This window comes from Centropristis striata, chromosome 15 (genome assembly GCF_030273125.1).
Source record: "Centropristis striata isolate RG_2023a ecotype Rhode Island chromosome 15, C.striata_1.0, whole genome shotgun sequence".
NCBI classification, from domain to species: Eukaryota; Metazoa; Chordata; class Actinopteri; order Perciformes; family Serranidae; genus Centropristis; species Centropristis striata.
In genome coordinates this window covers 29,273,500-29,300,532 of record NC_081531.1, presented here as the reverse complement: position 1 = coordinate 29,300,532, position 27,033 = coordinate 29,273,500, and the positions used below count along the sequence as shown (strand labels likewise).

Here is a 27,033-nt window from a genome sequence, read left to right as displayed (position 1 = left end):
TATTAACCTGTTACAGATTAAAGAGGCTCTTCAGACCTGGGTAGGCATGGTGGGGCAGACTGTATTTGAGATTTGAAGCATGCGGCCCTTATGTTTTGGTTTAACTTGCATATGTTAGAATGGCACACTCACAAGCCAAACTGACACACCATATAAACAGTGTGTGATAGTTAATCTGTGGATAAATAGGGTAAGGGTATACGTATTTTAAATTGACTTGACTAAATAGACTTGAATTGTTTGGATAACCTGTTTCTCTCCGCTTGTTTTTGATGGCAATTGGCAGCGTAAGCATGGAAATCTGGTCTTTGGTAATCTTCTGTAGTTTACTTTTGCTCTGTTTGGAGGAAAACATGGGAAGGGGAGGAGGGGGTTTGTTAAGTACGGGTCCTGGCCGGCAGATCTCTAACCGGTCTGCTTGTGTACTTCAGTGGTCAAGGAAACAACGTGCCCTCACTCTGAGATTTAAGCGGCCTAATCTGTCGGGATAAACTGGGGATATTCCCAACACAGAGCTATTCTAACACACATACACACACACACACACACACATACACACACACATTGATGCACCTGCACTCTCTCACACACAAACACACGCACGCACACACACACCATAGGTTTCTGAATCAGTGAGTTGAGCAAAAGGGGGGCAGGTTGGTCTACTCAGCTGGTGGGGAAGATAAGAGGTCATGTTGAAAAGAGACAAGGCTACTAAGGCTTTACACACACTTGAAATGTTGTTGGTTTTGTGGTATTTAGATATTTCCAGTGGCTGTAGCCAACTGTAGCCGACATTTTAGGAGTGTTTACAATTACATTAGTGGCAGGAGAGCATGAGCTGCTTCCAGATCTGCACACTTCAACATTTTATTGGAAAAAATTGAATTCCGGCATTTTTCGGAAACTCCTCCTGAAATTAAACTCCTTTCAATTTAAGGTTTGTGTCATCTCACGGTCATGTGCACAAGGCCTTAGTGACAGAGCATTAAAAAACAAGTCCCTCATATCGCCCTGCTCTCCTGCTCATAAAGTAGCCAGAAGGGTAGTATACACAGGAGTAGATGTCCGAAACATGTAAAAGAATGTTTTAAGACCAAACCAGCGAGAGCACCAATGAAAGAAATAACGGCAATAAGAATAGAAGCCTCTCCCTTGTTGCTTGGCAGTGTATAACGCACAGAGCTGAATTACAAAAAACACACCAGACAGAGGTAAAGAGGAGCTCGCTGCTGTTGGCAGCAAATAGCACTGATTGCACACTTCCTCTTTACCTGTCTGTTTCACACAAAAATATACTATAATAAAAATAGAATCTATTATATTTAAAAAAGAAAAAAGGCCTTAACTATAGGGAGAAACACTGAGACAGAACCACTGCGCTAGCAAAACACTCTTCTGAGGAGTGCTATTTTTTTTTTTTTAATTGCTTCTCACGTTTCTTGTCGCTAACCTCTGACAGTAAATTTCTGAGCCTACCCCAAAGTTGCTGACCTAAAACTCAACTGTTGAAATTGACATTTTCCTCATTAGCATCGGTCCCATTTCCTGGATTTGCAAATAAGGCTGAATTGTCTCTTTTTTTATGTGCTCTTCATGTGGAGAGGTTTTGCTGCACGAGGATCTCCTTTGGCCAGGCTATTGACCAGCCAAGACAGCGCCATCAAAAACAAGGTTGTTTGTGCATTTTAAACAGATTCCTTTTCTGCAGTCAGCCACTCCCCCTACACAGACTTCAAGTGTGAGGGTGTGTTTGACTGGAAATATTCAACAGTAACTAATAGAAGTGACTGGAGACTAAGGCTTTTCAGTGTAGGTAACGGGCCGGTAAGAATGAACTTTTATCGAAATTAATCAATTTACGAAACGGCCCCATTTTTTCACCTGGCATTAGAATTGTTTTTCAAGCCCATATCCACAGTTTGACATTAATGACATCTCCACAGGATACTGTAAGTGTAATGTTAAGATAACATCACCCGTTTTACAAAAGAAAATAATTTGGACAGATTGAAAGTCTAATCCTGTCTATCCAAAACTTACCCTTACAGCTATTAACTATAACTATTTTCTCCTATGGTTTGAATGACCACGTTTTCGACACAAGTTTCATCGCGTGTATTTTTTTTTTTTAAAGATACTTACACTTACATGTGCTACGGTAAGACCATTTGCACTAGACTGCAATGAAGGAATGTTTTCGAAATAAGACACTACGTAATATTTAAATAAAAAAGAAACATCTACAGACATTGGTCCAACTGTACTATGGCAGTTTAGAAATTATCAAGAAATTGAGGTGTTCAAGCATGCTGACGCACAGAAGAGGGTTAGTGATGATTCCAGGAGTGAAATGGAGAAAGAGAAATGACACAGATACTGGGAGGATCAGATGGAAAGGACTGGGACATGATGATTCCTCTGGATTAGTTTAACAATTCATGCATTATCTGTATGCTTGATCAATCTCGGTGAGCATTTACTCTCTTAGAAAACCAGCAAAGAAGCTAAAAACTTGGCATCAAGTTATAGAAATCTGGAGCTCAAGTAAGAATAACCTGGGGAATTCTCTAGGGCAGTTTTGTCTGTGTAATTGCTCAAATCTTTGTAACTTGATATTTTTTCTAGCACAAGTTTTAGTTCTCTGGCTTATTTTGAACTTTCTCAGTGGGCATGAGATGAACGTGAAAATGAAATGGTATTTCCATAGTCAAATGGAGACTGTGCACTGTGCAAAAGTACACCTAAAAGAGAGAGTAAGCAGGGGTCAGACGGATGATGATACATGCAAAGATACACACTTTGATTAATAGGCAGTAGTTAACGCTGAAGCATACGTAAAATTAATACAAAAATTAAAAAATACAAAATGCACACACACACGCACACACACCTACAAAACAGTATATATCAGAATAAAACTCTACAAAGAACTATATATATCAGTTATGTAACAATTATCGCCAATCGTTGTTTCCTTTTCTGTTGTTGCATCGTCACAAGTGTTTGGTTCTCAGTATGGCAGGTTAGAAAAGCCAAGAGGACCCAGAAAGGAGACAGGGCCACACACTCACAGGACAAATATAGACAGGGGTCCAGAGGCGAGGTGGTGGAAGTGGGGGAGCCATGGGGCCCTGAAGGTTTAGGGGTTTTATATCGAGGCTAATTGGGAGATATATAATAAATTATTAACATGGTTAATTTTGTAATCAATTTGAGGGTTTTCTTTCTGTAGCAAGGAAGAATTAGACTGGGGTAGGAGCGACTCTTCTTAGGTGCTGAAGTACACTGTGGAAAGAAAGAAAGGAAAGTGAAAGTCATTCATAATGTGTAAAGTAATGCAAACATTTGACAGCAACTTACCAACATTTTTATGCTGTTTTTTCCATTTAGGGACATGCATTACATTATGCAGTTTATGTGTAAAATGTGAGAAACCGTTTTATAGTTGATTAAGAGACTACAGGTGAACAGGGTAAAAATAGACAGTATGAAACTTTCCCAGTTGATTACTTACACTGTATCAAAGTAAGTATTATGTTATGTTTAAATATACAAATGATGCATTATCTTATGAAATATGTGCTAATTTGCATAGAATTCATTTTGATTACATCATAAATCAGACAATACTTAACCATTTAAAAAAACAATTTCCCAATGTAATGGGGATAAGATGATGATATGATATATAAACAAATACCTCAGTAAAAATCTGCAGAATACAGATCGAAATTAAACTAGAAAGTTTGGTGTAAGTGATTCTGAAGTGGAGTTTTCTGAACGAGTATGGGGTGAAAAATGTGAGAAAACGGCCTTTCAAAGGGCAAATATTTTAACTTACAGGTGCCACTGTAAAACTTTCCCAGTTAATTACTTACAGTTTGCATTACCAATCTCAAATTTTATGTTTAAATATGCAAATGAGGCATTGTTAATGGTAACTTTTGTTAAATTTAGGACAAACAGATAGTGTAATAAAATCTAAATGTATGTTATGTATTTTTTTTTTATTTCATTAGTTTAAAAGAAGATGATATAATGTAAGCAAGAGCCCTCAAATTAAAATAAAAGACAATGTTTGCCTCAAGTCCACTGAGACAACAATTATAAATCAATACACACAAAAACATCAGAAAGATTCTTACCAATAATGACGATGAGGACAATCACGCATATCACACCCAGGATAATCATCATCTGTAGCCAGTAGAGATTGTGAAAAAGACGTTAGAAAAGCAGTCAATTTTGTCCTTTCTTCCATTTTACCACACTGAGAGTATTTCTAAGCCAAATTCCTAAAAGCACAAAAATGACACCAGCATTTCACCTCCTCCTGTCTGTAGTGTTATTATTCATGTTTTTTTTCTTTGTAAGCAGACAAGTCTATGGCTGTCTTTATACCCAGTTATTTGCTATTCAAGCGAGCACGTCTGCAAGTCCTCACCTTGGCATTCTTCCACCAGTATTTATTCTTCAGTTTTGCAGCGCTGGTCTCAAACTGAGAGGCTCCAGCCTGCAGGGCGTCAGCCCTATCGTCCAGTTCTGACAGCTTCTGATCACGCTCCAGAACCTTATCCACGTTTACACGCATGATATCCACCACCTGAGGAAAGACACACAAAGCAGTGCAGTGTAATCGGCTATCGAGACAGATTCTGTGTGAGGGTCCAACAGCATGTACCTGACACTCTGGATAAGGATTATAATTGAAAGTAGATTATTAAGTTTCACATGCAATCATGTTTTTTTCGGTTGGAAATCTGTACAGTATGTGGGCAAGCAGAGAATACTGAGTTACCTTGCTGGTCACCAATGAATGATGCTAAAACTGTGAATGTCTGTTTCTGAGACTGGCAACATGACTTTGGGTTTGCCAAACAATGTTCGTACTCACCTCATCGACCTGTGCCTGTGTCTGCTGCAGACGACGGTTGCTGGTGAGGTTGGGAGGTTGATTCCCTCCCTCTGGTGCAGGGGCTCCAGCTGGGGCAGACCTAATGATAAAAAAGACAAATATTCAGTGGTCAACTTAAAGATGATCATTAAAAAAAAGTTAAGAGTGTCTCAAACACACAAGGATAAGAAACATCTTTGGCTTTAGTACCATGACATCACTTTCCATCGTTCTGAAACAGGAAAACAATCATCACATGTATCTTGTAATAATTTCTTTGTTTTAAATATTTTTCTATTGATATATACAACTTTAACAAACAGGGATCAAGGGGCTAAATAAATCAATAAATTAACATGATTCAATAAGACTTGACTTATTGAATATCTTTCCATATATTACCTTCTTTTAATTGTGTAATTTTATAACTGATTAGGCAAGTATACTTACATGTTTTGCTATGTTAATTTATGTTTAACTGAACCAAGTTAAAAGTTCAGAGTCAACTGCTCAAGTATTACATCACACTTGATCAGCTAACAGATCAAATTATTTCATGTACACTAACATATGATGATTAAAAATGTACACCTTACCCCACTTCTGCTCTCTTATATATTATATCTGTAAACATATATATATCTTAGGAAGGTGGCTCAGCAAAAAGACAAATTTAATTTGATTCAGGCTTCTCACAATTATATTATCTGAAGAATCATGTTTTTTCACTGGCTCCGAATATTTGTTCACAGATTGTGGAGTCCTGCTGTGGATTTAACGTTTCCTGGAGCTAAGAGATAATGGCAATGACCTGGAGACGCTACTGGAACTTTACTGTGTATCAAAAAGATGGAAAAGTGTGCACAGTCATGTTGAGTAATGCGATACAAGCTAAAATTGGATCTCATTTGCAGGATTTAGAAGGTTTACTGGTTTCCTGGAGAGTTCATGTAATTACCTTCTATCAGAAAGAGAATCAACTACCGAAGGTTTTGCAAATGTCAAGTTGATTCGTCATGTCAGGTTGTAATATAACCTACATGGACCTATTCTTTTGGATGCAATCTGCACCAATAGCTACCTCAGGAAGAGACGGGCAATTTAAGTGAGAGTGTCATGCACTGAAAGTGAAAGCTGCATGTAAAAAAAATCTTGTCTTTATGTTACTCTTTGCAGCAGGGGGAACTAATAAACCAGAAATATTCCAAGTATATACAGGTAATTCATGAATGTCTATTTAATATTTACTCATGATGTAGATCAATAGAAACAGAATCATTTCAGTTTTTTTGTTCTGTTTGAAAGTTTAATACTGATCCTGTTCCATCAACCCATGTGTTGTTTGTGTAAGTCTAACAAAAACAGAGTTAAGTTACAGCTACAGAGTTATATATATGTCAAATATATGTCTCATGCAGGTAAACCATTACTGATACAAGGCTAATCAAAGACAGAGAGCCAAACATAACGTATAACATCTGAACAGAATTGGCAGATTCACCAAATAAATTATTCCCCTCATTCTAAAGGCTTTACTTTTTAACTTTGAAAGGGAAAATGTATCACAGAAATGCGTTTTCTCCTAAACCATTGGATCTTGTTTATTTTGAAGGAGTCACCCCACTAAAGAATCTAACCCTGCAGAATAGACAACAGGCACAACAATGAAACAAAGAAAAAAAAACACTATAGTTGCTTAACCATAATTATAAAAGGAACAACAAGCTTGTCTTAAATCATTTAAACATATACGATTTTTTCACAGAACAAGACAAATCTTAAATAGCACTCATTAAAATGATTTTTGTTCTTGTTCTGCCATTATTTCCTGTGTGTGTCTTTTTATTGTTTTATATGATTCTTTTAACCTGCTAATATCTCAGTTGTGCCCATATTAATTAAAAGTCTGAGCATAGTCTTAACATTAAATCTTAAACATTCTGCTACTTGATATAGCAACAGATACATTAAAATTCAAAACGCTTAAAGTAGTTAAATATTGCATGTAGTGTGGAGTAGCCCAGCATGCTTAACTTAGCACGATTTATTGCAATCAATCAAGAGAAATCAATACAGGTAGACAGTGAAACTGTTCTATAATTAGAAAGTAAAACTGACTAAGGCTGGAGTATCTTTTGACAAAGTTACCTTAGCAGTAACTCAGTCCCTCTAAACTCTGTATAAAGGTCACCTTTACACGCTCACACATTACTAATCCTCTAACAACAACAAATCCTTTTGAATAATTGGCCTGATGGTGCCGGTGGTCCCTGCCTGCTGACAACCAGCCCTAATAGAAACTGCCAGTATAAAAGACCCAAGGCTATCTGTGATATATACAGTGGTGCTATAACATTATGTAGCCTAAATAAAGATATATGTTTATGTACGTTTCGTGAGACTGGAATGATTATTTCTATTCTACAATAACAGCATGTTCATAAATCAAACGCTGTGTTGGACAAATAATTGTCATTGTATTGATTTGATGATCAATGATCCAATGTCATTGATAGAAAGTGAAACATTGACACCAACTGGCACCTTAAGGATACGCTTTTATTTTGAAATGGCCTATAGCACCAGGCAGGTGATGGCATGCAGCCAAGAAAAAGACAATGAGGATATTTACTTCCCTCTCTTAAGAAGAATCAATTGTTTTTTATTTAAATGTGTGAAAGAGTTTAGTAATGAAATTGTCAAATCATATTTAAGTTTATTTTGCTCAGTTGATATAAAGGTTATGGTTAAATGGGAATAAGATACCATCTCATATCCCCTGAAGTAAATGTAAACCAAGACTTTGTGATATCCATAAATATAATATAGTTATCCACATAATCAATTTAATATTGTATTATTGTAAGAAAACATGTGATTCACACCCCTACTATCCAACATCTATGTGATTACCCACAGAGGTGTTTTGCAGGTGTGTGCAGAGTTTCACACTATCATCACCTCTAAACTGACACCCCAACCAACCAGAGAGACTACACTTCTCCCCAGTCTCCACATCTTGTGAATACAGCCTACTGTGATCCATGGAGGGGTTAACTGTAAACTGTACACACAGGTGAGACACATGTTCTCATGTGTGCCACTTTGGTACATAATCTTCACTGTTGATTAAAAAATTATACCCATTTACCTATAGATTTATTGATTTCACTGATGCGGCCAATAGATCTTGATGTAACCTATTTCATTTGTCTCAAAGTCTCAAAATGTAATCATTAGTCCATGTATTTCAGCCATTTGATAAAATAAAATGAAAACTATCTACATGCTAATGAACTGTGGAGCTGACTAGATGCAGTAGACACATACTCTAATTTCACCTATTCCAAGAGCATAATAAGGGAAAACAACAGAAGTAACAGGAATCCATGTATTTACCAAGAATTCAAAAGACAGCAAATCTAACATGCAGGATTGGTCCAGTTTCATTCCTCCTCCTCTCCCTTGAAAGTCCATTGCTAATGTCAGTTTTGCCATGAAGGCTAAATATATTCAACCCTCTTTCAAGACAGAGCTTATAAAAATAGTCTCGCCATGTGGTTTCTTACGACACAAAGGGGTCTGTGCAAGGTTTTCTGGGGTCCCTGATGAAACAAGCAATTACTTAAACACTTAAGGTACCCTATTAACCCTAAATCATGGATAGATAGATAGATAGATAGATAGATAGATAGATAGATAGATAGATAGATAGATAGATAGATTTACATTTAATTCAATCCAACCCAACCATAAGGCTAATAAAAATCTGAAATAAAATCAGTGAATTTGTGTTTGTTTGTCACTGTCAAAATGAAAAAGCACGCTGTCTGACTTTGAGCACTGGAGAGCGACATTTCAGCACTGGACAGCGCCACAGCAGCCCAGACCAGAAACTGTCTGATCCCAGCACCACTATCCCATTCTGCTTGATGTTACTGAGCAGGGACCTGACCTGACAGCACTCACTTCTTTTACATTTCTGACCAGGAACACAAGACACAATCAGGCCTACAAAACGTCCTGATAATACCTCACGATTCACGACGAAAGGGGCCTGTAAATACAGTGGAAGCCAAGCACACATCGAGGGCGGGGAGGTTCCTCATGGGGGGGGGATGGATTTTAAACACTTGGATGATAAATTATAAGCGATAAATGTAACATATAAGGGAGTGTTAACAAATATGTCGCCACAGGTCAATGACATGTCGTGTGTTGGCACTTTTTACTGCCTGCTGCGTAAAAAAATAATTAAAAAACTCACAGTCGGCTCTCTCTCCGGAGCCTACCTTGTATATAGTATGTGCAGTCGAACACAGAAAGACAGGGTTAAGCCTGAAACATGGTGAGATATATAGCTGTCCGCCCTCGCACGACAATCGACGACATACAGTAGGTGGCTAGGCTATCCCCACCCCCCGTTGTGGGCTGCAAATATCCTATATAAATACACCTAAACTAGGCCTAAGCCTACATAACAGCTAATAATGTCACCGTCTGTAAGAAGAAATGAAGAGTATTCGTCGAATAATGTCGATGCTTTGACTGTTCAACATTGTGTCCTTGCTGTTTCTGGAATGAGCTTAATCGTCACCTGTGGTTCAGCGACACAAAAATGGAGGCCTGTGAATGTTCAGTAAGGACAAAAAGGGCTTTATTGTACATGATGTTTCCTTCAAAGTGCTTTTAATTAGCCTGTGGGTAACCGCACAGACGGTGTCCTTTTCAAATCAAACCAGTCCAAACTGGAAAAGATGCGTGCGTGCTGTCTCCGTTGAAAAGCCCCAGACTACTAAATAAAAATACAAAAGAGACACAAGATAAACACGGAGCTCGTTTACCGTGTAAATGGCTTAAAACACGGCTAATAATGCGTTTTAAACCGATACACCCTCCGTCTGCTCCAAGGTTAGGCCGACGCGTTAGCTTCTACATTTACATTTTAGTCATATTGTCAGAGAAATAAAAAGCTGTAGAAATTAAATTCAACAGCAGTGAATAGCATTAATACACTGACGAACGTGACTCCAGTGAAATAACCTCAGTGTTTTAATGGCAAAGACGCACAGGAGAGCATTCAGACACCATTAATCCCAGATAGCCTGCCAACATCAGTCGTGAGGACGAAATTCATTAATAAATCAGGACTTAAAAAACACACACACACGCACACACACAGCTTAAAACGATGTTGTACTCACATTTTCCTGGTAGTAGTATTGGCTGGACAGCTGTGCTGAAATCCGGACTGGAAATGTTAGCGCGTACTAAGTGGCTGGCAGATGGATGTGGATTGCCTTGTGCGCTCCTCTCTACCCTCTGGCACCCTTTGGTTGGTTATTGTGGCGTTTCCCTGCCTATATAGCCGAGGAGGAGCACTGACTTGTATCTGCCACAGAGATGTGTCCCCTCGCTACAAAACCTGTTTTCCTCTTTCTATCTCTACGGTGATGCGGCACCTGCAGGCTAATATTGGAGCCCGGCGCTGTCAGAGTCCGTGCAGTAATGAAGGTGTAATAAACAGCCGCCTGGATTAGGTGGACAAAGATGGCTCGGTGACGTCAATCGCGGCGAGTTTCATGTTGAAATGGGTGACCGGAGACTTCAAACACACCGTTTTATCGCCCGGGAGAGCTCCGTTTTTATCTCTAGATGCGGTTATGGGGGGTGTACGCACATTTATTTTGTATGCTTTACATGTCATGGCCAAGCTTGTGTTTAAAGCTTGAGTAAAGGAGCTTATTTTGATTGCCAGTCTGTGTGTCAACAAAATGGCGTTCCTCGAAAGGGGGTGTGGCGAGCTTCGCAGTAGGTGTCTGATTATCATTCATAGTAAATATCGTCACCCTGTTAATATAATCGCCTAACTCATTTTTTCAAGTTTTGCAGGAAATACAAAAACTTCACCAAAAGTGTAACATATGACATGTATTGATCATTTCACTCAGAACGGATGTAACAAATGATGGCTATTGGCATAGTAATGCCATAGTAATGGCATAGTGTGTAAATTATGTAACTTAAGAGAAAGAAAATGACTTAGGCAATTTTTTGAACATGCCTTTGTGACTCAAGATATGGTAACACTTTATTTTGAAGAATAAGAGTCACACAAGCCTGTCAGAAACATGACAAGTATCATGAGTTAATGTTACTTCAAAGTGTCATTAATATTCATGACACATCCCATGTCATGTTTATGACACACTCATGTCACTCTTATGTAGACACCTTCAAAATAAAGTGTTACCAATATTAGTGTCAACAATAAAACACTGATAAACTAAACTGACAACTAAACAATCTCCCTCTAGCTCTTCTTTGCTGGGTTTTTATCTGATGTCTATGAATGTGACAAATTGTCAAAGAAGTGATGATCTTAAAGGGGTAAAATCACATGATCTGATCACCTGAGGATGGAGGCGATTTTACCATAGGTGGCCGGCATCATGAGGAGATGATTTAGGCAAAAGAAACAATTTTGACAAAAAATGACTTGCAATTATTTTAACAGTGTGACGTTATGGACAAGGATGTAGTGGAGAATAAACCAACCTGAAAGCATTTTAGCAGCCTTTTGTTTGAGTAACAAGGTTTCACTGTTATTTCAGGCTAATCTGCATTTCATTTCAGAATGCTACTTTAAATATGATAGGTTTAATATCAGTTGTTGGACAGGGTCTTTTAAACCATACCTTCAAGTTTTGGGCCCTAGGGACCCCTCTTGCCCCCCATGGGAGCTTTGGGAGTTTCCCCAAGAAAAAATAGAATAAAAAAGCTATATGAATCATTACAAAATAACCAATAGACTGGAATAGATTTTTAAAAAAGCTTGAGATTATATTTTTCTGATTAGATGTTTAATAGCCTACTCCCTAAATTTTAGTACAAAAAAAGTTACATTTTTACAATTTTTACTTACTATGTGATGACCCACAATACCTTTTAACCTTCTCGATAAACACCTGTCTAATCCAATAGGGAAATATATTAATGTATATTCAGATTTTTCATTTTTTCAAGGCCTATCCTACATCATTTTTTTCTTTCATTCATCTATTTCAGTATATATTTTATTCTGTCCTGTATAATACTGTTATTAACATAATTTGTGTATTATTATCATTATTTTATTCATTGTATTTTATAATGTCATTCCATGAATTTAAGAATTAAATTAAATTAAAATATGTTTTGTTAGTCTGTCTTTGTCAGGCTATTAAATTATTTCCCCCCATGTTGATAGACCATGCCAGAAAGATGAAAGGTGGATGGACACTAGTGTTTAAAGAGGTATAATTATTGGAATACTGCACCTTAAACCCAAAAAGGATTACCTAGTCTAAAAAACTTAGAAACAATAATATTAACATCTAATAATAGGCCTCAGTGGGTTTTTATCTTTGGCCAAATTTAGTAAAAAGACTTCAGAAATGTGTCTGTAACAGGAATAAATAAGTATAAATAGAAATATATAAAGATCCTTAACTTGTTTATTGTCATAAAGGCAACTGCTGTCATGTTGGTGTAGAGTTTTAGACTTTTTGGATGCATGAATATGGTATCCCTATTAAAAAAATTGTTGCAGCATGATGTTGTGAGAGACACGTCATTGTATTTGTTTTGTGTTTACTGTTATGCTGGTAACTAATACTGGAGGATTAAACCTAATCACACAAACATCCAGTTACATATTCAACCTACTAAACCTCACATGACCTCACTTGACACATCAACCGGCTTTCTACGCAGCAAGTATTAAACAGGCTGAAATCACATGAGTTCATAAATCCGTTCTGTCCCACCACTGAACTCATGCTGGACCAAATATATTCAAAAAATATTTTCTACCTTACTATAAAACAAAATATTATATTTGCCACTCAAACATAATGTTGTTTTACTTTTTTTGTCTTTGCATATATGTGAATAATCCTGTCATTTATTTATTCCTAATATATTTAAATAAATTGAATGCAATCACAGATTAGGCCTTTTAGAGAAGCACTTCTAAATTGAAGAGTAAAGTCCATAAGGTGATGTTAACTTGGTGGAGCCCACATGGTGGTGCTATAAGACAGCTTTGTTTTCTTGCCAACATCCCAAAAAAAACAAACAGATGTAGTGATAGCTGCCCTCCTTCATTGTTACGGCCTTAATGATATTTTCGAAAATCTGAAATAACAAAACCGGAGAGTATTTTGCCTGTTCATACACATAGTTCTGTTTTGTAAAACTTACCGTTATGCAAACATGTTCCTATATTGTGTTTTTATTATTACATTTTGGCATTGACTTATGCACCGGTCTAAACATATAATGTTAACTTTAAATTTTATGATGATGAAATATTTATTTCATTTTTGACATGTAATGCTTTTCTTGATCCATTTAGTCCACCCTTTCCCCAACATTTAGGGGAATATATAGCCAAAAACAAATGCTAATGATAATCACATTGGAGGACTTTGGAAGAATGACACACATGCACATTCATTTTCTCCAAGACCCAAAATGTATAGATGCTTTATAATATTGTTATTTCCATTTCTCCATGTAGCTTTTCTGTTGTTGAATCATCACTTATTTCCATATATTCTATTCAAAACGCATTATAAATACGTCAAATTCATGTAAATTAAAATATTTCATTTCAGCAGGGTTGTTTCCATGTACAGCAAAAAAAATAATTCACCAAGTACACAATTCCCGACAAAGCAACAAAGGGAACTGTGCAAAGCTTTTGTGGATGGAAGCTGTGAGCAAATTGTCATGTATAACCTGTAACTTTCTCCCACACTGTGGATGAGCGGTGAATTGTAATGTGTGGAAGATTGCTTCTATTGTACAGCTCAGACACACACGTTTTGATCTATAATTGATCATAGCTTTGAGCTATGACGTCTTTTGAAAAACTGAGGTGGACATGAATCCTCCCGCCCACACAATTCTTATGTTCCAAAGTCCATGTTGAAAATATTACTAGAGATTAAGAATTAAATATTCTGCTCAGGCATGAGGAACCACATGCACAGAAAACAGATTAATGTGTCGATTAATGTGTCAATGTGTTAACCAAAATGATAAAATAGTCAAACCTACTTGAAGGAATATTTGTGCCGTTTCCTGCAGAGATAAAAGTGACAGTTTTGCTTCAGGGCTCTGGAGAACAGGTTCCCATATGAAACACAGTCAAAGAAGCAGTTGCAACATAGCTGGGAAATTTATTTTTTGTTTAAAAGTGCCTTTACAGTACCCCATGAGGTATACAATTTTTGATGACATGAGACAAGTGAGGTTGTCAATGGCTGACTGAAAAGTTTGATGTAGAAGATATTATGGATGGAGTTACACATACACACTGTATGAACAAACAGTTTCAGGATCTCAATATAATGGCACAATCTAATGAGAACAGAAAAACAGTCTACGATTCCAGAAATAATGCTTTAAATGAAAAAATCCTGTTATTTAAAAGGGAGGATTTTATTCACAGTTGTGGTCCTATTTTGCATTTACTCACGTTCCAACAATCACAAAGGTGCCGCACCAAAACTATCCTGTAGCCTCAAAAGCTTCAAGCACAAATGTCGAAAAACAACCAAACAAAACATCCCTAGTGAGGTTATCGACTCTCTAAAATAAACCTTTCAACATATTGCTTAATTTTTTTGGATGTATTTGTGCAAAAAAAAAACCTCAGTGACAATAAACATTAACCAAAAGTAAACCCATACACACCTGGGACATCACTAACTCGTTTCGTGTAAGGAGTGATATTGCACTGCTTTTCAACAAACAGAAAAGGTTTTATACTGGTGCCAGACATCGGTCAGTACACCCATGACACAGGCACCCACTGTGGGGTGGAGGTGGCACGCTCCATGGCCTCCTCCACACCTTTCACGCTTTCATCCACGTCGTTGTTGACGAGAACCACGTCAAAGAAGTGTCCGTACGTGGTCAAGATGGCGTCCGACTCTTTCTGGATCATCTGCAGGTTTTCCGTCTAGGGGAGAAGAAACAGGATTAGCAGCTGTCGGCTGACTGAGTCTGGCGATTTAAGTGTGTATTCAGATAAAGATTTAGATCTACCTGGGAAGCTGTGTTGGTCGGAGCGATGAACACAACGAGAGGTGCAAAGTCGGCAGTCCTCAAGACTTTCAAGGTCTAGATTAAAATGTTCGGAGGAAAAAAAGAGTTTTTTTGGACTGATTAACAACATGGAAACAGTCTCAGGAATATAATTTACAAGGCCACGTTGTGGTTTTATACATACTTCTACTATGTTACATTTGGCGACACACTACTCTCACTAGTAATAAAAAGGTTACATTCAGCGGTGTTCTGATACAGAATGTTGACTCTCCTTTGAGGATTTAAAGAGCGACACTGACTTTTTTCTTATTGTTCTGTTTTAAGATTTTGAATAGTGCTTAAAACCATGTTTTATGACAGTCTGGTTCAGTATATGGCTTTGACCTTGAAAGGGTCCCAAAAAGTACAATATTCCATAAATCAGTTATTTCTTTCATGTCATGACTCCAGGACAACCTTGAAATGCTCACCTGTGGTTCTATATCCAGCAAGGCGATTTTTTCTTGCTCGTGGATTTTCTGAATGGTTTCAATTTTTGTACCAAACATATTTCCCTGAAAGCTGCCATACTCCAAGAGCTCATTTCCAGAGATGCACTTGGTCATGGCTTCATTGGAGATGAAAAAATATTCCTGCCCATTCTCCTCTTCCTTGCGTTGGGGTCTGGTGGTGTCTGTGTAGAAGGATAAAGACTTAGCCAATAAGCAACTCTGCAAACCTGGCAATTCTTTATAATGAAAAGCTGTTTGGGTCTGCTTACGTGGTGCAGGGTAGGAAAACTTCTCAGGGTATCTGGTCAATAGTGCATTTTTGATATGGCTCCTTCCTACACCAGGGGCACCTAAACAGAGCAGAATATTTTATATTGGGAGAAGAAAGCTCCAGCAATTTATCAAGAATACACGGCTTGGTAGGGATGATTGAAAATGACTTATTAAACCTTTTGATACAGCAATAAATAATGTGGGCAAGAATGCTTACCAATAAGAACCAGTGTTTTCCTTTTAAAGGCAGGGAGCCGAACAACCTCCTCATAAGAAATCACATCCAGCTGGTCAAAAACTGAAACAGAGGGGATTTAGTTTGAGACAAACCCACACTACAGTGCAACTGAGGAAAAAACATCCAGGACACATGATTCCAGGGACACTCACTGGAGCTGTGTTTAGCCAGGTACTTGTCTTTGCACTTCTTTTTCTTTCCAAACGGGCTGCAGGACTGACTGCCCTCTCTGGCCTTGCTTTTACTTGCCACCCTCCTGCAGTGGGAAAGAGATTTTGCTTCAGATTGGAACATTTTTGTGCTGATGTGGCACATAATATTATGTCAGTGTTTGGCATGTCATTGTAAGTGTGAGGATGTTTTGTGAGGTAGTATGACAGAGCTGTTTACCATTCCTGGAGCTCTGGGGAGGGTATCAGTCCAGCGAAGTCAGCATCGCTGCTCTCCACTCTGCCCTGCCACCAGTTCGGATCCTGCTTGTTGATAATCTGAATGATGTCACCAGTTTGAAACTTCAAACCTGCCTCTTTGCATGGGATGAGGTCATCCTTAGCGGGGTCATACTCAAACTGAGCCCTCATGTACATCTGCAGATTAAGAATATGTATTTGGTGTTACTGGACATTGATGATAACCTGCATGTCTAAACAATGTGTTCAGCCGCCCATCATCAAGGTCAGCTGTGTATTTATTTATGCTGAACCCACATCTAATAAATCCATCTTTTGGCTAACCATTTGACTTTGAAACAAAACCTTCTACAGTTTTTACTGAGCGTCTCTTGTTTTAATTTAAAGGGAAAGTTTGGATTTATTTGTCTGACAGTGAACACAATTCACCCATATTGTTGTAATAAAAGCATAAAGGGACTGTTTCTCCCAAAATTAAAAATGCATATTTTTCATCTTACCGGCAGTGCTATTTATCCATCTAGAATGTTTTGGTGTAAGTGTTGGAGATATCAGGAGAAAAAATGTCTGCCTTTTCTCGAATATAATGGAACTAGATTGCACTTCACTTGTGGTGCTCAAAATCGCCAAAAATACATTTGACACACTCAAAGTTCTCTTTCCAGACATCATGACCCTGTCACTTAAAATCATTCATAGACATTGCTTTGAGCATTTTGCATATATTAATTATTTTCTTCCCTCTGATGCACACCCACTCATGGATGAGAGGCTCATGCTTGTGACAGAGCAAAATGGAAATGTTTATGGCGTCGTCTACTTTAGTGATGCTAAGCGGGCTAGTAGTATCGATAAGCTATAAACTAATCTCTGCAAGCTAGCCTCTCGTCCATGAGTGCATGCTTCTCTCTGCATGGTGATACAGTTGGTGGGTGTAGTTTGGTAGAAATAAATAGTTTCTCTGTGGAACTGCTAATAACAAAGTGAAATATTTTGAGTAACAGGAACATGATTTCTGGAAAGAGAAATTAATGTTGAGTTTTTCAGATGTATTCTTTTGCACTTTGAGCAGAACTTGCAAAGTGACATTTAGTTCCATTATAGTCGAGAGAAGGCAGGCACCTCTGTGTGACTGATATCTTTAACACTTGGCATCTCACACTAAAACAAAATTGATTTTAACAGCCCTACAGGTAAGATGAAAAATATGCATTCTTGATTTTTCGGCTCAAACATCCCTTTCACGACTTTAAAGACCTACAGAAAGACCTACCTGCACATGCGTCACAATTATTTCCACGACATATTCATATAAGGACTTTCTAACACAAATTTATATTCTACAAATGTTAATTGGAAAAATGTACATGTTCTTGATATGATCTTGGACAGCTCAATACATAATGAGTAAAAATGTATCATTTTCTCTCAGATCCAGGCACACAGTCTAAATTATTAATTCTCTCGCTGCAGTTGATCTGCAGAAAACATAAAATGGTATAGTGCAGCTAAATTTCAACTTCAATTTCAACTTCAGACCTTCTTACAGAACAGATCCCTGGAAAATAACATCTGTTCAAGAAGCTGCTCACAGTTGAAAGGCTGCGTAGTGTTTGTTAACTCTTGCAGGGATCTGCAATCTTATTTTTGAGAGAAATCTGTTTATTTACAAAACTGACTAAGATCACAGCAGGAACACATGTAAATTTTCCTCAGGGTAAAATATTATTATTGTTAGTAGAGTTTGTAAACATTTATGGTTTCCCAAGTCACTCCATTGGAAGATGTACACAGTCAAAATGAATACACCTGTTGCACTAAGAGTGGGTATACTGGAGAGGTCTGGGTCACCAAAAATGATGCTCTGTGAGCATTAAAGAATGAAAAGCATATTAACTATACCTACATATTAATGGACTATAAGCTGCCATCACTGACCACAGCAAAAACTGAACTTAATGCAGTAATAAATCACATGAATCATTTGTCACTAAATTAAACCTGCTGTCAATTCTTATATCAGACTATTGTTATATGTTGTTAATAAGCCAGCAGTGTTGTGAGCAGTTGATGGCAGATTGAAACACATCATCAAAGTGATTCAAGTCTAGCAAAACTAATGTGAGTCATGTTCTTTAAATTTAAACTTATTTTATAGTCACCTGCGTCGTTCATTGACTAACAGAAGATTCACCTAATAAAGAACAAAATCCTTTTAAGGAGTAAATTGTGGTGGGAAAACTGAAAAAAAAATGCAATCAAACCCATTGTCGTAGATTACACCACGAAAAGTTACCATGGGAATGAAAAGCTAATTTTCTTGGTTTAAATCATGCAAATTTAAAGCGAAGTTGACCAAATCTAAGTGCATATTCAGCCGGTCATGTTGTTACCTCACAGGCTCGGGATCGACTCTGCAGGTTGGGAACGATCTTCATTGTGACTACTCCATTGGTTTCTTTCTGCGTGAAAAAAAATCACACAGTTTTACTCATAGATATAGTTTTATAACAGCAATATTTACATCAAGATTTGCATTGACTTTAGTAGAAAAAATAGGTTATACAATATCAACTTACCAGGATTTTTTGGAGCTGATCTACAGTATGGTTTGTCACACTTTTTCCATTGATTTCTGCTATTTCATCCCCTTCATGCAAGGACCCTGGAGAGAGAAGAAGAAAGTGTAGTCACTCCAAATATGCTCTTATGTGTTTGAGCTCAGTTTCTGTATTGCAGTTATTGTGATTCTTATATGTGGTAGCAGCTATTAAAGTAATAATAAAGTCAATAAATGCCTTAACAACAAGAGATGAAGGAGATCCATGTATCAAAATGGCCTTTTACAGATTATTACTGGCAGTAGAACACTCAGTGGCAGCCTAGATCTAAAATCATAACTTATAATTCTCAAATCATTGTTCCTGATTGCAATGATGGCGTTACAGACATGGAGAAAAAAAGATGTGAAGGACCAAAGGCTGACCAATCTGAGAGGTGCAGCAGCTATGGGGAAAAATAAAGTGATTTCTGAAAATGAAGGCATGTTAACCAACTATGTAAACACAGCTTGGCTTGTGCATGGCCTGAGATATACTGTCTATTGGCAGATGCTAAATAGAGGCAGAGTTATATTGGTAGACTGATATTATCAGTCGATATTGGCCTATCAAAGGCATAGCAGTATCTGTATTTATGCTGTACGATATGTGCAGTTATGGAAATGTTTCTAACACAATATGTAATGCAGAAAATGTAGCTTGGCATGATTTAGAAATGGTGTTAGTTAGGGCTTTTTTTTGTTTTTTGCTTTTTTTTTTTAAATTGTCAGCAATTGACTGAAACTGAATAGTAATGATTCTTTATTTACTCAGTTATCATTCCTAGAATTGGTTTACAATGTAATGCATTGGTTTTTAATGTATAATATTTACCAATGTTTAATATTATTTAATAAAGTTTTGTGTTTGAGAAAGTGGTGAAAGATCGGTACACTATCCACTTAAAAAAGGTCTATTTTCATTCCAGCTCAAAAAATTTCAATATCGGCCAACATATTATCGGTTATTGATGATTTTTTCCCCCCTCTAAAAATCAGTATTGGCATCGGCCTAAAAATCCCATATCGGTCGGGCTCTAATGCTAATGCTTAGCCAGATTCTATTATTGAACTATTGACCTTTTGGGTAAAAAAACTTTCTTTCTACACAGCAGGTCAGCTAACTCACTCACAAACAATCAAATCAAGTCAATGTGTGATTAATTACCTTGTCTATGTATCATGCCCCCGTACAATATTCTGGCCACAGTACACCTTTGTTTGTCGTTCAGCTTCAGAGTGACCCCCTGCAGGCAAAGACCACAGTCAATGACGAGCAATTAGCAACACAAAAGTATAACAATTGTATGTGTGTGGGTGTGTGTGTGTGTGTGTGTGGGAGGAAGCAGAGAGTTTACCATCGGCTCCGAAGGATTCTTTTCAAATTCTACTTCTTTCATCCTGGTCAGTTCTGTGCCATTCACGTGTCCAGCACTACCATTGGTGTAAACCTCGGCTCCCTTATTCTCATAGGTTTGCATAGCAGCCTGCTTTAAAGAAACAAGAAGAAAAAGCACAAAATTAATTAAAACAACAACCAAGGTTAAACTTTTCTTCAAGCAAATAATTTGACTCAATAGTTCATCTGGACAAATCAGACCATTATCACACTGGTATTTCCCATAACTGCAGTGGAAGCTTTTTGCTCATGTGTGCCAACAGCCATGTTTCATTTGCAGTTTCAACATATGTTCAAGGTTGAAAATTAACCCAGTGTTATAACACCTCATTAGCCACGTCCAGTGACCTGGTCCAGGTGGTCATGGATACCCATGTGATCACATCAAAGAGTGCCAATAATGTAAGGAAGCAAATTCTTTCAAGTATAGTGTAGAGAGAAAAAAACAGGGAAGCAAATGCTATGAGTCATACTGTCATACATCCAGAAGATGGATATCCCAATACCCAGAAAAGTTCCATGCTACTTCTATAGACTATAGTGTATCTAGTCCAGATCACTGCCTGAGAAGACAGCCACAAAAACAGACAGCCACAAAAAGATCTTCCGGCAAACACACAATGCTGTCATTGACATCCAATCAAATGTATAGGATACCCTCTAATGGTTCCTAGGGAGTAAACTTGTATTCTTGACTATGATGAATGTACAACATCAAAAGTTATATATAAATTGGTCACCAAACTGACATCAGAGTCATGACTACCTGCATCAGCACAAACTGTCTGCATGGAAATGACACATCAGCACTGCTTCAGCGAAAAAACATATTATCTATCTTTCAGCATCAGCACTACAATAAACCAATAAATATCATTATCGCCTTGCTCTTCCTCCACGCCTATAACCTCAGCCATAAAATACTGTAACTGCAGTCTGGTGTGTAACACAGGCAGATATTTCTACAGCATGTTTATTTCTCTTAAGAATTTCATTCATGCCCAGTTGATCTTTAACATGTATGTTTCTTTGACTGGTGCTGCTCTAGAAACAGGCTGGACTCATTAAAGCAAAGCAGTTGTTTTTCTGTGCAACATGATAGTTATTTACCAGGCTTGTGCTGGATTATGTTGAGATTGTACAGTACCAGGAAGGAGTACTTGGATGGGGTCCCATGTTGAACCGATTAAATTACATCCTCAGAGGAAAGGAATCTGAACAGCAATCTTGCTGCAGAGACAATCACCACATACAAATCTGTCCCAAAACAACACACACTGCTCTCTATCGCTTGACTCTAAGGTGTTTTACTTGTAAGTTCTACAACAAAACTTTATTATCAGATATAAAAGATAGTGAGAAGGGAACCATATTGTGTTCTAATGACTACTGCAAATGCAAAAGTGCAGAAATACGAGCAGAAATTGCATGGTATAATGAGAAAACAACTAAAGCAATGCGAAGAATAGAACATATTTCTTACTCGGTAGGCAATAGAGGGAATCTTTCCTCACACTGATTGCTGAAATATTGACTTGATTAGTAATGCTATGTATTGGCAGAATCTGGCAAAACAATAGGTATAATATATATATATATATATATATATATATATATATATATATATATACATATATATATATATATATATATATACATACATTTTGTCACATTTTAGAGAAATTGTTATAGAAATAACACACCACCATACACATACAACCGGAGTAAATTCTAAAAAGTACACATTTAACCAATCAGCACAGTTCCTATAACATCAAGGATTATAGCACTACTTTTTGTGCAGGGAATGATATTTTTTTGCATATTTGTTTCCTTATTTCCATTCAAATAGATACTTAAATGACCAAACAAAGATTTGACCTAAGTCTGTAGAATATGTTTTGATAGCTAGGGGCATCCAGCCAGGCAGTATCCCAAAACGTAAGTGTAAGGTTGTTTTCTCAAGCCCTAGTTATCAGATTTGGAATGGCACTGAAAGGCATTTTTAATTAAACGCATCTCATCAGGATTGTGACAATGAGCTCCCTCAGCTTGATCGCTGACACTATCTGAGTGTTTAAGACATAAATGATTAAAGACATTGTGACGGCTCGTCACAATGTGCTGCAATCAGTGTAAACAGTCAACACATTTTACTATAACCGGGGTCAGGAAGCCCTTTCAGAAACTTGAATGCCAGTCTTGGGTGTGGAGATGCAACAGGATAAACAGACTGTTAGTGAAAGGCAAAATGCATTCAGGAGAGCAGAGTGCCTCCTGTTGTGCTCATCTCATCTAAAAGGTTTTATTTGAGGTAGATCAAACAGAACGTTATTCTCTGGATAAGATAAAACACTACCAATATCTATACCTATTGTTCTTCTTTTTGTCACATAGCAACATGATTTAATATGATTAATTACAACATAATCCAATCCGTCTCTTTCATAGCTGCTCTTTCTCTTGAGTTGATTTGCCTTTCAAGCCAAAGAACATTCATTATTAATCACATTCCCCTGTAGGATTAAGGGTGGGTCTGCTGCCAAAAGGCAAAGCAATATTGATCACTTGAAAGAACACAGTAGGAAATCAATATGTGATCTATATGGAGCTGCAAGAATTTGGATATATTATACAAAAATAACGGGACGGGTTGTTAAAAAGCCAGTACAGAAATAAGACATTCAGTCCTCCGTCTCGTGCAAGGTTTCACCTGCCTGAAGCCAGACTTGCTCAAACTTGTTTTTCTGTTGCAGCATGATGGTGAGCAGTGTGGCTAAAATAACAAGTTGTGTAGTTGTCCTAGAGTTGCAATGCACGACTGACTGAGTGTCTATGTAGGGCTAGTGTACAGTATGTGAAGTATTTTGAGTAGCCTTTGGAGGGGCATAACTCCAGAACAGAACAGAACAGGCCTCCTCACTTATTAACATCCATAAAATCCAATAAATCCGCCAGACATCATGTCAAAAATGATCTCATGTACCACAACATGAACAATGTTACACACTGCAGCCTGCAAAGTGAGATAAAGGATCACGTGACCACACTTAAAGATCCTGATTTCACAAATCAGCATTGCGCAGAAGAACACGTTGACAAGACTGTAACTCAAGGCTGCAAACTGCTGATGTCAGGAAAGGAGTTTCCTCCCTTCACCATTTCCCTCAGTAGCTCAGTGCTGACTTTTCAAATTCTGAGAAGTAGTTTAGGACAAAGAGTTCCCCTTCTGTATTAGTAGCTGCCAAATCCAAGGCCTGGAGATTGTCAAGGAATCAAGTTTCAAAATCAAAAAAGTTGCAACTGTTTTTACGTCATTGTAGTCACACATATCAGGTGCTTGCCCAGCTTGAAGGCAATGTCAGTTGTTTCGCAACATAATTTGGATTTAAGTTTAAAATGCTTAAAATTCCAACCTGGTACAATGTGATCAAGTAAACAACCTGTCTGTCCTCAGCTGACTGTTTACTCCCACCACTGTAGATCTTGGCAAAGTTACACAGCACTGTTAAGATTGTGACTAACCTGACCTTTATTGTCCATCTATCCATCTTAAATATTGCATAACACTGGTAGAGAAAAAAGGGCCAAATCTTGTCACTTTAAGACGACTTTACATTCACAGTTAAATATGACTACTGTGGGATTAATTAAATACAGTTTTTATGGCTTTATACCACTGACTCACAGGCGTTTTGCCTTATGATCACACCTAGACATATCGTCACACTGTTAAAATAATCGTTTTTTGTCCAAATTGTTGTTGTTTTTGCCTAAATCATCTCGTCATGACGCCGGCCACCTTTGGTAAAATCACCTACATCCTCAGTTGATGAGATCATGTGATTTTACCCCTTTAAGATCATCACTTCTTTGACAATTTGCCACATTCAGAGGCATCATGTAAGAACCCAGCAAAGAAGAACTAGAGGGAGATTATTTAGTTATCAGTTTAGTTTATCAGTGATTATTGTTGACACTAATATTGGTAACACTTTATTTTGAAGGTGTCTACATAAGAGTGACATGAGCGTGTCATAAACATGACATGGGATGTGTCATGAACATTAATGACACTTTGAAGTAACATTAATGCTCATGATTCTTGTCATGTCATGTTTCTGTCAGGCTTGTGTGCCTCTTATGTAGACACCTTCAAAATAAAGTGTTACCATATCTTGCTTAAGTCACAAAGGCATGTTCAAAAAAATGCTTAAGTCATTTATTTCTTTTAAGTTACATAATTTACACACAGTGTTATTACTATGCCAATAGCCATCATTTGTTACATCCTTTTTGAGTGAAATGATGAAATGAATAAATGTCATATGTTACACTTTTGGTGAAGTTTTTCGTGTTTCCTGCAAAACTTTAAAAAATGAGTTAGGTGATCATTTTAACAGGGTGACGATATGGCATGTGATATATAGCCTCGTTTCCCCATTTTTAAAAAAAAATTTTGGTGGGAATGCAGAAGTGAAATTGTCAATCTAATGTCTGCTGGGATCCAACTAAGGCTGACTGAGCAATTCTGACCAACGCAGAGGTGACTAACACAGACCTGCTGATTAACGAAGACACATCTTCATGTATAGCTCTCTGTTTAAGACATCAACACATTCACTTGCTGCAAGTTGAATTATGTAAACACGACCGGGTCTATTTTTAGAGATCTTGTCGAGGAACAAACAACGCTCATGTGCTCCATCTCTACTTCCCGGAAGCAAACATGTAGGCACCAAAATCTGGGGGGCAAATACAAAAAAAAAAGGTAAAAACGACAGCATACCTTGTCAGACTTTGGTTTGTTTTGAAGCAGCTGCTCCAGGTAGAGATCGGAGAGGGCTGTCCGGACGCTGTTCACCGACTCCAGTATGACGGCAGGTTCGTTTTTATTGGATTTTAACGTCATCTTTCCGTTAGCTTAAAAAAAAACGTGAACCCGATGTGCCCCCGCTCAAGGTCCGCAAGAGGCAGGCCACAAAGACAGGAAACTGCTGATAAGGAGCCCTGACGGTTGATAAGTCACTCTCTGAGATAAAAGTCCAAGGTTTTGATCAGCAGCAGGTGAGGTACATGAGATATATGCTGCGGGGACACCGCTGACAAAGCAAGTAAACATGCAACTGACTGCTGCTCAGATGGGCAGGCTTATGCTGCGTTCAGGTGCCCCCTGTAAGCTCCAAAATGCCACAACTCAAGGTGTTTATATTCCCATTCGTTGAATTGTGTCTACACGGAAATTCAATTAAAATAGGCCATGTGATATGAGTTACTATTTTTGTTCTGCAGTTTCTGTTTATCTCATTATTAGGTCTACATTTACAGGCTAGCTACTAAACAGCTGTGTATTATGCCTGAGCATATGTTCTTACTTGCAGATATATCCACATATCTGTCTTGTTTTAATACTTATTTATTCATACAAGCAATTAAAACACACATCATTATTGGACGCAAATGTATACATTTCTGTTTGGTTGTCTTGCTTCGTCAGTTATTTTAATTTTTGTGTGTGTTTTCATAATCTCCACTACCTATTGAAACCTTTCATGTATCATTTTTTCTAAAATTGTAAGAGCCAACAATAAATAATGGAAACATGCAATAATTATTTTTTTTTTGTAGGATGTCTTCAGATTCAGATCACTTTAGATTCTGGTAAATTAAACGCCGTTATGCAGTTCTTACTTTAAAGGGGCAGTTCACCCTTAAAACAATTTTAAAATTAAAATAAAAACAATACATTTTCGCTTGCCTGTGTTAACATTTTAAAATCTAGATAAGTCTAGAGTTGCTGAACTCTCCTGGAAAGAAAATAGCTCCTACATCTAACTGCTCATAACGAGCTCTGTAAACAGCACTAAAGGTAAGATACAAATAAAACATTTTATAGCTAATTTAGATTTTGGAATTAAGTGTCCTTTTAACCATTTCGCAGATACCCAACTCAAACTTTTGAATTTTCCGACAGCGCCTGAATGCAGCTTTACCGCAGCATTCTCAGCAGGGCTGAACGATCAGCCAACAAGGAAGCAAAATAACGGAGTGCTACTGAGCGATCCAGCAGCTGACTCGTAGGGATGCCGATTCAAAAACAATACACCAGGTTGCTGAATGTTTTTCAAGGTGCTTATTACCAATCATCAGCAGGAGAGTACTCCGATCATGTGATTTAATCATTCACAGGCGTTAAGTCCTTTTAATATTAGCTCTGAGGCCTATAACATATTCCCATGTATTTAAAGGCTTATAATGTTTACAATTTGTAAATCAAATGGATGTATAAGCAATATACTGTCAACACGACCTGAGTGTTAGTATATGGCCTAAATAGACAATTTTAATATCAAAATCTGGTTGTTTTCCCCTAAAGGTTATAGTCTCCTTTACCGTATACCTCAGATTAAACAGCTACAACATACACTTTAGTCTATAATACACATGATTTATGTCAGCCAAATGCAAAAGGGCATTCTCTACTTTGACTGACTTTATTTTGGCCTGTATGTCCAAATCATTCCTCCATGTTATACAGATGGTTACTTATTCATAAATTGTTATCAAAAACTGTTTTGCAGTATATTTGGATGCTCTATCATGGTTAAGGCATACTGTTTGTTAT

General features: G+C 37.5%; 2 protein-coding genes across 3 annotated transcripts; both read right to left on the bottom strand.

Annotated features, from left to right (window-relative positions):
• Nucleotides 1–2,089: 2,089 nt before the first annotated feature.
• On the bottom strand, nucleotides 2,090–10,345 carry vamp2 (vesicle-associated membrane protein 2). The gene is made up of 5 exons (XM_059351682.1): nucleotides 10,102–10,345; nucleotides 4,898–4,997; nucleotides 4,448–4,606; nucleotides 4,149–4,200; nucleotides 2,090–3,288 (listed from the first exon to the last, which is right to left on the bottom strand). Coding segments are annotated over exons 1-5 (330 nt in total). The 5' UTR covers nucleotides 10,104–10,345; the 3' UTR covers nucleotides 2,090–3,271.
• Nucleotides 10,346–14,099: 3,754 nt separating this feature from the next.
• Nucleotides 14,100–25,563, bottom strand: mpp1 (MAGUK p55 scaffold protein 1). Of its 2 annotated transcripts, none has more exons than XM_059351570.1 (12): nucleotides 25,198–25,563; nucleotides 20,368–20,496; nucleotides 20,178–20,256; nucleotides 18,990–19,075; nucleotides 18,804–18,872; nucleotides 16,391–16,587; nucleotides 16,153–16,256; nucleotides 15,980–16,060; nucleotides 15,759–15,839; nucleotides 15,469–15,671; nucleotides 14,996–15,070; nucleotides 14,100–14,909 (listed from the first exon to the last, which is right to left on the bottom strand). In XM_059351570.1, exons 1-12 carry the CDS (start codon nucleotides 25,318–25,320, stop codon nucleotides 14,733–14,735), a joined length of 1,404 nt encoding a protein of 467 aa, XP_059207553.1. In that variant the 5' UTR covers nucleotides 25,321–25,563; the 3' UTR covers nucleotides 14,100–14,732. The 2 variants fall into 2 exon arrangements, with proteins under 2 accessions (XP_059207553.1, XP_059207552.1); XM_059351569.1 differs by having other exon boundaries at nucleotides 20,368–20,499; nucleotides 25,198–25,562.
• Nucleotides 25,564–27,033: the final 1,470 nt, after the last annotated feature.

Bases quoted from the DNA above. Each gene is read 5' to 3' on its own strand.
- vamp2 (XM_059351682.1), bottom strand. The intron at 4,607-4,897 runs GTGAGTACGAAC...GTCTTTCCTCAG, and splicing joins CACAGGCACAGGTCGATGAG to GTGGTGGATATCATGCGTGT. The intron at 4,201-4,447 runs GTGAGGACTTGC...TACTGGCTACAG, and splicing joins ACTGGTGGAAGAATGCCAAG to ATGATGATTATCCTGGGTGT.
- mpp1 (XM_059351569.1), bottom strand. From the start codon at position 25,320: ATGACGTTAAAATCCAATAAAAACGAACCTGCCGTCATACTGGAGTCG. The intron at 16,257-16,390 runs GTAAACAGCTCT...TTCCCACTGCAG, and splicing joins TCCCCAGAGCTCCAGGAATG to GAGGGTGGCAAGTAAAAGCA. The intron at 16,061-16,152 runs GTGAGTGTCCCT...CCTCTGTTTCAG, and splicing joins CCTGGCTAAACACAGCTCCA to TTTTTGACCAGCTGGATGTG.